Source organism: Limulus polyphemus, unplaced genomic scaffold (genome assembly GCF_000517525.1).
Source record: "Limulus polyphemus unplaced genomic scaffold, Limulus_polyphemus-2.1.2 Scaffold2711, whole genome shotgun sequence".
NCBI classification, from domain to species: domain Eukaryota; kingdom Metazoa; phylum Arthropoda; class Merostomata; order Xiphosura; family Limulidae; genus Limulus; species Limulus polyphemus.
The window spans coordinates 153,842-166,209 of NW_013668321.1; the positions used below are offsets into that span (position 1 = coordinate 153,842).

Consider the following 12,368-nt stretch of genomic DNA (forward strand, 5'->3'; position numbering starts at 1 on the left):
AAATTGAACAAGATTTGGTAACTGTAATTACAGAATAAACAAGCTCTGGTAACTGTAATTACAGAATAAACAAGCTCTGGTAACTATAATTACAGAATAAACAAAATGTTTTAACTGTAATTACAGAATAAATGGAATGTTTTTGTTCTTTTAAATAGGGTCTTCTAATAAGCTGTAACATGTTGTGTGCAGACTATTTGTTCCAACAAGACAAGCACTATGACGTAACTTACGACACAGGAGACAAGGTTATACAATGTGGTCGGCATAACGACATTTTCAAGCTCTGGCTGATGTGGCAGTCAAAGGTAGCGTAATATTACCACCCGTTCATGTAACCCTAGCCCACGGTAAGTAACCTCAGGGCCGTAGTATTTATTACCAAATATTTTGAAACTAAACTTTTTTAATAGTAGTGTACAAGAGTTATTGACCTTCTGACTAATCTCAATAAACACTGCACGCTTTAATCTTTAAGTTTGAATTTAGATCTTTCACTGCCATGTCATATCCATCTTCATTTCTAGAATACTACCATTTGACTCGGGAATTTTGTAACACCACGAAGGAAGGGCATGACCCTTCAAACTTACCAAAATTTGCTAATTTAAAGATTGAGATAAGTAACGAAATATTAAAACATTGGCTTTTTTTATTATTACTCTAAGTACAAACCAGGCAGTGGTGGAGTTGTTTAGCTGTAAACCAGACAGTGAAAGAGTTAAACTAAACTAGCCTTATAAATTAGTAACAGTGAAAGAGTTAAACTAAACTAGCCCTATAAATTATTAACAGTGAAAGAGTTAAACTAAACTAGCCTTATAAATTATTAACCTAAAATTGTACAATGTACTTCTTCAAAAGTAGGTTCTAATACTTAGGTTTGGAGATACCACCCATGGATTTAGTAACTTGTAGCAAGAACATTATTACTTTGTGTGATAGAAAGACTGGCGTTTACATCTTCGTGTTTATGAAATTTTACTTATACGAAGATGTTATAATAATATCTGCTGAGAAGCATACATTAACATAAATACAATAGAGAAACTTTAATTTCTTATCGTTGAAGCATCTGGGTCTACTCCCTGTACTAAGTCTCATTTTTAAAATGAATATAGTAAAACTAAGTAAAGAAGACTAGATACGTGACTTTTACCAGTCCTAAATTAGCATCTTAGCAATGTTTAAAACGTGAAACAGTTTCATAGAATTTACGTAGTTTTTTTGTTTGTTTGTTTTTATTACAGTTAGGGAATTACGTATCAGAATGATCCACAAATGCAAATAAAAAAGTGTTATACGTTATAAACAAATATACTGATGTAGGAATATTAATGACAGCAAAGTCTACACCTACCTGGTACCTGATGATGACGTTGTACTTTTCTAATAGAGTTTCCTTCACTACCCACTCAAGCCGTCTCCAAACTTTATATACTACACCTACTTAGCAGATCACCTGTTTCCTCATCTTACTACAAGTACTTTGCAGACCGTGTTTTTTACTTATCATACTACACATACCTTACAGATCATTTGTTTCCTTATCATACTGGGCCCGGCATGGGCAGGTGGTTAGGTCACTCGACTCACAATCTGAGGATCGTGAGTTCGAATGCTCGCCCTTTCAGCTGTGGGGCGTTATAATGTGCAGTCAATCCCACTATTCGTTGGTAAAAGAATAGCCCAACAGTTGGCGATGGGTGGTGATGATTAGCTGCATTCCCTCTAGTCTTTCACTGTTAAATTATGGACGGCTAGTGCAGATAGCCCTCATGTAGCTTTGCGTGAGATTCAAAACAAACTAATATTCTCATACCATTCCTACTTTGCATATTGTATGTTATATTACTTATCCTTGTGCTAGATTTAAACTCTTATTTCTGAACAATAATGATACGAAACAAAAACGACGCTGTTTTTTCTTGCTGATAAGCTTGATAATTTTAAGGCAATTAACTTGTATTATCTTATATCAATAAAGTATCCTTACGCTGGTTTTTGTTGTTTAACAATAGAATTGTAACTACCTGAAAATTCATATTTGCATTACAAAGAAGATATAAAATTTGAAAACATTGAGTGTTTTTTAATACGGTTATTTTATGCTAAATAATATTCTATGAATAAAATATAAAACATTTAAGAGTCATGGATTATGTTTACTAGTATTTCCTAATAAAACACTTCTAGTAAAATGGTAAAAAGTAATTTTAAAAAGATCTGTGGGGGGACAAATAAACAATGAATTTGTTTTTACATTTTTAAGGTGTAATGTGTTAAAACATTACAGGCAACGTGTGAAAGAAGTTTAGGATCGTTCTGATGATATTTTGTATGTCTCCATACCTTTTTAAACATTTACGTCTGTTTATTCGCTATTTATATTGTACATTTCTGTAATAGTAGAATACAGGTGTTTTGAACTATATTTATGCGTCTGTGTAATTTCAACAAGTTGTTTTTTGGAATAATTATTAAATACATGTGAGTAGTTACTTACTGGGCCATGTCAAACAAATGGTCAATATGCTTTTCGTATCCTTTCGTGCCCTATAAAGAAGATAATATAATAATAGCTTAAATTATTAATTGTTGTTGTTAATCTTTAAAAATTCAGCATGCATTTTTTGGAATATTATATTACTCAAAAATGACATGGCAGCTGAGCCTTAAACTTAAACAAGAAAATAAAAAGAATAAAATCAGTAAAAAATTGGGTATATACATAACGATTTTCTCATTCCCTGGTTTAAAAATTAAACGATATTATACGACCAATAAATTGATATTTGATCGTTTCTAATCATTTACTGCCGTACATAGAAATAAATATTTAGATATCAATTAAACACTATTGTTTTGATCACATGTACAAGTTTTGTTGTAGAACATAATGTACATATGCATAATATTCACTAGAATGTTTAAGACAGGCGTGGTTTAGTGATTAGCGTACAGGGCTGTGGATCGTATGGTCTATGGTTCGAGGTGTGAGGTCACTGAACATAACCCGCACTTTTAGCTGTGGGATCGTTATAACAGATAATCCCGTTTTGGGGTTCCAGGATGTCGGTCACTCTTGACTGGCTACCCTTCCCTGAGTCAATAGTTCAAAATTAGGGACTGCTATACCTAAACCCTAGGGATCTCTTTTATGACCGTTCAGCCCATGTGCGTATAAAGAATTAAATATTTTTAAAATTATACACAGATGATCTTTTTATTGGTCAGCAGATGTATATCCTATCTCGTGCATATTCTGTTATATATATGTGTGTGTTTTTTGTGGACTATTTGTTCACTCGTAAAACCTTTATAGGTATGTTTAATCTAACTATTAAATTGTCAGTGAAGCTCAAGTTTAAACTAAACTTCCTTGCACCAGAGTCTTGTTATTCTTTTCATGGACCAACGGAATTGTTTAATAATTTTAACGATAATTGATATCACTAATTACTTAATGATTTATGCTACTACCTATGGCAACAGGAGTTTTACAAATCAAAGTCATAATCTAGGCCAATTGTCGTGTAGATATAAAGATGACTTAAATTGACAAGAATCTTTTGTAATTCTAACCACACCCTAAATCAACAATAGTTTTGTTAATTATTCCAGTAATTATACGTTTAACATAAAACTAACATATTTTTTTTTAGTTATATGGTGAAAAAAATAAAGGAAAGAGGCGATAGGTTTTACATGGTGTTGGAAGAGGTGAGTTTCTTTAGCGCTTTTCTTATCATTCTGTCCATTTGTTTCTTTAACATAGATTTTTTTTGTTGTCGTTAAACAAGAGACGCTAGCAGTCTCAACTTTCTTTCTTTTTTTTTTTTTTTTGTATTGGACAAAACCAAACTCTTTTTTTTTAAGATCTTGTTTGCAATAATAAATCTTAAATTTTGGTTCACTAAAAATTTTCTTTTGTTCGCCCATTTTTTCACATTTTCATTTTATATTTTTTTCTTTTCATCATTAAAAATATTTTGTATTGAGAGTCTTGTTTTCAAGACCTAGATGCATGTCATTGCTTATATATTTTTTTCGATGTATTAACGTATGATTTTACACAATGTTCCTGGTTTATACTTTTTTCGTACATGCTAGCTTCCACTGTCTTTAGTTGTGCTTTCACATTTGATTAACTTAAATTGGTTCAAATCTGTATATATGTATTTTTAATTTACATTAATCCGCATGTTGACTGTTTTATAATATGCTCTATTATTGTTTGCATATGTGCCATTCGCTGCAATTATCTATATATTATTATATCGTTCTATGTATTTTATGATACCATAGTTCTGTATTTCCACCACTCATTGTATTTTAACCAACCTTTTTCTCTATATCTTCATTATTCTATGTGTTCTAGCCAACCTTATATCCATATTTATAGTATTACATGTTTAAGCTATCTTTCTCTGTATACCTGCACTATTCCGTACGTTCTAATTTTCCCTCTCTCTTATGCCTACATTATTATTTATGTTTTAATCTACCTCTTCTCTACTATTCTATGTATTCTAATCTACCTGATCTTTTTACTTGCACTATTCTATGTATTCTAGTCTATCCGATCTCTATACTTGCACTATTCTATGTATTCTAATGTACCTGATCTTTTTACTTGCGCTATTCTATGTATTCTAGTCTACCCCATCTCTATACTTGCGCTATTCTAAATATTCTAATCTACCTTATCTCTATACTTGAACTATTTTATGTATTCTAATCTACCTGATCACTATCCTTCCATTATTGTATGTATTCTAGCCTACCTGATCTCTATACTTGCACTATTCTATATATATTCTAATCTATCTGATCTCTCCATCCACACTATACTTTGTATTCTTATTTACCTTTCCTCTATATTTGCTCTGTTCTATATATTCTAATCTACCTGATCTCAATTCTTGCACTATTTTTTGTATTCTAATCTACTTGATCTCTCCATCTACATTATAATTTGTATTCTTATTTACCTTTTCTCTATATTTGCTCTGTTCTATATATTCTAGTCTACCTTCTCTCTACATCTACACTATTCTATGTATTCTAGTATACCTTCTCTCTACATCTACACTATTCTATGTATTCTAGTCAACCTTCTATCTACATCTACACTATAATTTGTATACTAGTCTACCTTCTCTTTACATCTACACTATTCTATGTATTCAAGTCTACCTTCTCTCTACATCTACACTATAATTTCTATACTAGTCTACCTTCTCTCTACATCTACACTATTCTATGTATTCAAGTCTACCTTCTATCTACATCTACACTATAATTTGTATACTAGTCTACCTTCTCTCTACATCTACACTATTCTATGTATTCAAGTCTACCTTCTCTCTACATCTACACTATAATTTGTATTCTAGTCTACCTTCTCTCTACATCTACACTATAATTTGTATTCTCATTTACCTTTCCTCTATATTTGCACTCTTCTATGTGCTCTCACTTACCTTACCTCTGTAGCTATAGTATTCTATAGACTAACCCTATAGTTTACCTGTGTCTAGACTTTCCTTGGTTATACATTTTTTACCCTGTTTATGTGCACTTTTAAAATCGGCTTCAGTTACTTTAAATCTAAATCTACCACAAACATTGTGTAAACTGGTAGCCAAAATACGTTTTAAGATATTTAACGCGCGATTACACAAACCTCTATTACAGCCTGAGTGTGTGAACGTTAGTTTCTGGTACGTCCCTCCTAGCCTCAGGAAACTACCTCACAACAGGGAAAGAGAAATCAAGCTCGGACAGGTAAGAAATGGCTTCTCTTTCACTTCTCAGAACATTTATTGTGAAACCATGTAAATTCATGCTTGCGCTATAAATTAACAATGAAGTGAAAGTTAATTTTTACGGTTTAAAGGATTTTGAATATGAAATGAGGAAAGTAAGAGGAATGTGGAAAAAAAAACATCTAATAATTAATTTTGCTGTTTCTTATAAAATATTTCGTTGGCCAGGTGGTTAGAGCGCTTTACTCGCCATCTGAGGGTCGCGGGTTCGAATCTCCGTCCCATCAAACATGCTCGTCCTTTCAGCCGTGGGGACATTATAATGTGACGGTCAATCCCACTATTCGTTGGTAAAAGATTAGCCCAAGAGTTGGCGGTGGGTGGTGATGACTAGCTGCCTTCCCTCTAGTGTTTCACTGCTAAATTAGGGACGGCTAGCGCAGATAGCCTTCGTGTAGCTTTGCGCGAAATTCAAACAAACCACACATCTCAGCATCAATTGTAAGTGGGCGGAATATCTGCACCACAAACCAGTAATGAAAATAATGTTATGTAATTAAACATAATTTCACTCCTATCGCGCTGGACAAATCTGAAGGAAAATAATTATCAACAGATAACTTTTAAAAATAATTCTGAGTTCATTCCAATATATAAATCTGATGGAAGATAACTGTCATTTCATTAACCTATAATTTTGTAAATGCAAAATTTTAAGTTATTCCGTTATCTCGTCTGCACTGGATTTGGCAGATACATCGCGTTTGATATTTGCTATACTTTGCTTTCGCCATTAAGATTTGGTTGTTTGTTTATAGCAAAGCCACAGTGAGTTATCTGCTGTGTCCACTGCGGGGACTCGAATGCCGGATTTTTAGCTTTATAAGTCCATAGACTTACCGCTGTCTCACTGGGGAACACACTAGTTTATCTGCTTGCATCTCTGAAACCACACCTGGGTAACTTAAAGGGGAACTCTGGGGTTGACATAAAATCAAGTAAAAACATTAAATGGGATTTAAAACGTTGATACAAGACATGTAGAATACTTTAACGAAACTAACCCAATTAAACATAATATTATCTTTGTATAAGAATCAGATTTTAGAAGCCGTAATTTCCTCTTCATCCACTAAACACTGTATTATGACGTACAAACGTATATTAAGGTGCGCGTATGTGATTGGCTTAATGCGTTACACTTCGGTGCGCATGCGCTTTACTAGATGTTGCAGAATCTTGCGACTAGAGACAATCCAAGTATTAGGGAAAATATTCAGAAAGTTTATATAAATAACTGAGAAGAAACTTATTATGTATTTAATTAAATTACACTAATAATGGCGTATTAGAAAAAATGTAAATCAAGTAGACGTAACTATCAAACAATTTATGAGTGGAATATCTTCAATTTTATGTAACAAGCATTTTTTTCCGTCAAATCAAAACAAAAGTACAGAAGTATAATTTATCCGTATACTACAAATAATTATGTACAATTCTGTAATAAATAATCGACCATAATTTCAATACTTTGGTTTATGAATTATTAAAAGTTCGTATCTTGTATTTCTGCTGTTTAATACTACAAAAATAAACTTGCCATTATAAACTATCCAAGTAATTTACTGTTGGACCTGCTGAGTCTCTCTTTCTCATTCTCTCTCTCAGCCAGTCACAAAAAAAACTGTAGTGTAACTGACTTCTCTTGCTAGCCTCGCAAAACTATCTTTCTCTCATTTGTTTCTCTTTAAGGGTAAACAATTTCCATTTTTATCTTGTATTTAACTCCCTTTTTATTTTCGTTCGCTCTATCTGTGTTTTAACACATTCACGCACATACATGGATGGATCAAATCTCAAATAGCAGAAAAAATATCTGTATAACAGTGGGCTTATCTATTAATCAATTTTTAATTTAACATATCCATATATAATCTGGGCATAGAGTAGCAGAAGTCATCAATAGGGTTCTTCGTTTTCGTTAAAAGTCATCATTACGGTTCTTCGTTTTCGTTAGAAGTCATCAATAGGGTTCTTTGTTTTCGTTAGAAGTCATCATTACGGTTCTTCGTTTTTGTTAAAGGTAATCAATAGGGTTCTTCGTTTCGTTAGAAGTCATCATTGCGGTTCTTCGTTTTCGTTAAAAGTCATCATTAGGTTTTTCGTTTTCGTTTGTGTTTTTTTTAACATATTTTGTGCTGATTCGATTTCTTATTCAAAGTTAAGAAAAACTACTAATTGTAGTCAAAATCTATAAACAATTTCATGGTAGTTTCAGTAATTTGCGAGGAATTCCAGTGTCTGCAGGATTTTGGACTTCCTCTATCTATGACCTTGTCCTTCTCCATCGATGCACATGCTGGGAAAGATGACTGAGTTCAAAGATATGGTTGTACTCGCAACAAGAGGTTACATTTTCACCAAATCCCCAGGAAATTACAAAGAAATGGCTACATAACTTAGGAACGGGGAACACAACGAAAACATTTTCTTTTAGTAAAAACAATGTTGTGTAAGGAACATTTCACTCCTGATTGTTTCAAGATAAATTTATGGTAGATTTTATAAGTTTTTGATAAGCCTCGACAACACTTGTAAAAGGAGAAGTGCCAACAGTTTCAATCATCGATCCCTCCATCAGACCAAGAGTTAGTTAGTTAGTTTTGAATTTTGCGCAAAGCTACACGAGGGCTATCTGCGCTAGCCGTCTCTAATTTCGCAGTGTAAGACTAGAGGGAAGGCAGCTAGTCATCACCACCCACCGACAACTCTTGGGGCTACTCTTTTACCAACGAATAGTGGGATTAATCGTCACTTTATAACGCCCCCACGGCTGAAAGGACGAGCATGTTTGGTGGGATGGGGATTCGAACCCGCAGATTGCGAGTCAAGTGCCCTAACCACCTGGCTATGCCGGGCCCAAGCCAAGAGAGAGAACAAATAGATACCAGAATAAATAAATGATATTTTAGACTATTATTATTATTATTATAAAATCGTTTGAAATACATGTATACAATTGCGCTACTTTGTAGACATACATATATAATCACGACTTTTATTTTTTTCCACTGACAAATGTTATAAATAAATAAAAATTCAAGGTGCAATTTAATTTTTGAATTTCAGGAAACACTAAAGCACAGTTTGTGGATTGTTTAACTTTTTATGCGTTTTTTACAAACTGTTGTTAATCGCTATCACATAACCTTTGCTCCTAAATCTTTATGTGTTCATTCGTTCACTTGCAAATACAAACCTTTTTTCACTCTGCTTTGGTATAAATGTGCCACCTTTCATAGTACTTTGGACTGTTCAATAATCTTTTTTTATTTTATTTTGCTCTTAGATCACAGCCACTCTGAAAGGAAAGATGATGGACGCTGGGACGTTGATGATTGGTTATCAACCGCTTGGAAATACGCCTAACTTTTTTCGCGCCATAATTTCTAACCCAGGGGTCAGAAAGGAAGACATTGATTTTATGTTAGATGAATTAGAACGTCTTGGACACAATCTATAAAATGTAGATCTTTTGCCGAACTGTGTTGTTAGTGTTAAAATATAGAAAAGATATAATAGTATGGTTATTAGAAATGCATATTAAAGAACTAAAGTATTATTAATTTTAAAAATGTTTCTCATTTTGAATTGAAGTTTTGTCGTTGCTTTTTTTGACCTTTCTGTGATTCTATTTTAATTTTAGATTTTTGTGTGAGTTCGATCTTATTTCTGACGACCTCTATTCACAGCGCGAAACTTTCCGTACTATCGTCTGTCTGTATCATCAGACAAAGGTGACCTTAAGTAATCATTTGGTGTCATAAATAAAAACACTCAGTTTCCAAATTCCGCTTTTATGTATATTCCGAAATAAACAACTTCTAGTTGCGAATATAAAACTGCCTTGTTTAGTTGTAGGTTTTAAGTTATGTCATGAATGATTATATTGATTTAGCAATTAATAAGCTTACTGCAAAGTTCATGTTAAACAAAACATTTTTGTCATACTGAATAAGCAAACACTTTCTATGGGTTCATATTCTGTTTAGTTGCATTATTGTTAATATTTAGTAACAAGTGTGTGTGTGTGTGTGTGTGTGTAGGTTATAAGTATCAACACTAGCATGTTAAGAGTTCAAGTTATCGATAGTGCATGGTAAGTAATGTGAATATTATTAATTAAATATTTATAAATGGTTAATATAAAGTGGTCTGGCCAACAACTGATCCAAGTCTTCCAAAATCATGTATAGTTATCGATAGTGCATGGTAAGTAATGTGAATATTATTAATTGAATAGTTATAAATGGCCTTGACAGACTAATATAAAGTGGTCTGGCCAACAACTGATCCAAGTCTTCCAAAATCATGTATAGATATTGTAAGTCAGCCTTATTCTTTGCTGACGGTATATTAACGTTGTTTAGGTGTATAACATTATACGTGTGTGTATAGTATGTATATTTGTATGTACCAAGTTGACCAAAACAAAGAGTTTACTTACACCAAAAAAAGCATTATTATTGTTCCATTGTTCTCTCAAAGCTCGAAAAACTAGAATACGTTGACGAGTAACTCAGATTATTTTAGCGCTAAAATGACACGCTTCGCCATTATAAAAATAATCGTAAGGTCTTTCTAGAAAAAAACTCTTTAAAGATAATGTAAATTTGAAATCTGCTTCTAATGGACGTTTTATTTGACAATATTTGATTTAATCCAACTCAAACAAGTGGTATGTAAATTTGAAATCTCCTTCTAATGGACGTTTTATTTGACAATATTTGATTTAATCCAACTCAAACAAGTGGTATGTAAATTTGAAATCTCCTTCTAATGGACGTTTTATTTGACAATATTTGATTTAATCCAACTCAAACAAGTGGTATAAATCCTTATTTAAATATTTTTGTATTTCAAAATTCTTAGTTTATTTCGAATGTGAAAAAAAGATTTGCTATGAGTCTCAATTGAAACTTCTTTAGTTTTGGTTTTACATTATTTTGGTTTAGTAATGCTATATAGCAAGTGTATTTAATTTTTTTTATGAATATTTCTACTCTACGTGCAGTATTTCAGTTATGTTAAACTTCTTAAGAAGAATTTTTCTCACCAAACAAAAATTAATTTCAAGAGGTTTTATCAAATGAAAAACAATACAAAAATAACATCCGATTACTATAAAAATTCCAAACCTGTAACATAACTTAGAAAAACAAACTTAATTTCATCATCCCAAACTTTTACTTAACTTAAAAAAGTCTAAATATAATTATAAAACCATTTCTATATTCAATCAAAATTTGTCAATCATTATATCTATTTCATTGTTTCTTGCTTTGTTGTTTCTAATATTATTCAACACGTAATTTATTATCAGTCAGTAATTTTGATTTGTAAAAATTATGGTTCAATCTTGGTTAAGATGCTTTAAAATGTTAACTTCGGGGCTCTACTTAAAAGAATTGACTAAAACAGATATCTTCATTTATTTTATTTTATTTTATTTGAAGTGCTAATAATAAAGGCCACAAACGTCGAATAAAACTACATGTTTTCCTTACTTATGTTAAACTCAAAGACTGAAATCGCTCACGGACTCAAAGGAAAACAACCACAACGCATCAGGTGCTTTCAAAACAAATAAAATGTAAAATGTTTTCGGGTTCTAGCTGTTTCAAAACGGACGTAACGTGTTTTGGATGCGTACCCAAATGTCACAAGCCTAAGTACAACAAAATAAAATATAATTTCAGTTTGTGACTGTTTCGTGTCAACCGCTTCGCGTTAGTCGAATTGCATGGTTGCCACGCAGCGCTGCGCGACTGTGGTAGCAAATATAAATAATAAAGCCCATAGCACAAATTGATGGTACACGTACTTCAGAAATCATTTCTTGTCGTTCAAAAGGGAAACTAAAATTGTAAGTGAGAGAAATGTGGTAAAATTTTAATAAAATGATATCACCCATATGAATACCAAGGATTATCAAAACACGTTGTCATCCAACGAAACAACCGTAAACCGAAGGTTTCTTTTTTAGTAAACAGCCAAAATGCGTTTTAGTTGTTGTTTCAGTGAGCTGTTTCGAATTTTCACACTTACATCTGCATGAAGCTATGGCTGTACTAATTTTCATTTAAATTATATTTATTTTTAAATTTGTTTTTAATAATTTGAAGATATTAAAAGATAAAATGGTACGTTGGAAAAAATCGATGAGAAATAATGACATTAACTGAGTTTAATGATGAAATTAGCTAGAATTTGATTAATTATTTCATAAATCCATTGAAACTCCTGAAATATGGTAGAATGAAATAAAAATTACAGGTTATTGTTGATTATATATATATATTCGAACTTATTAAATATTGTTCTCAAACCTGTTTCATAATCATGAAAGAGTTGAAAAATTATTTACTTTTTGTGTAATTATTAACATTTTTGAGACGAGTGCAACTTGTATTTGGTTGTTGTTATATATCTAACTACATGTGGTTATTTGTTTTGAGTTTTTAAAATATATAGTAATGTAATCAAATATTTATTCATAAAACTTTGTATAGAGTTACGATTTTTCAATATAAT

At 32.0% G+C, this 12,368-nt stretch overlaps 1 protein-coding gene across 1 annotated transcript in view; it reads left to right on the top strand.

Annotated features, from left to right (window-relative positions):
- Positions 1 to 317, top strand: part of LOC106467701 (glutamate decarboxylase-like) — a 79,949-nt gene extending 79,632 nt beyond the window's left edge. The window contains exon 10 of the mRNA XM_022395899.1: positions 159 to 317. Coding sequence (XP_022251607.1) covers positions 159 to 317 — 159 coding nt within the window. The remainder of the gene's footprint in view (positions 1 to 158) is intronic.
- Positions 318 to 12,368: the final 12,051 nt, after the last annotated feature.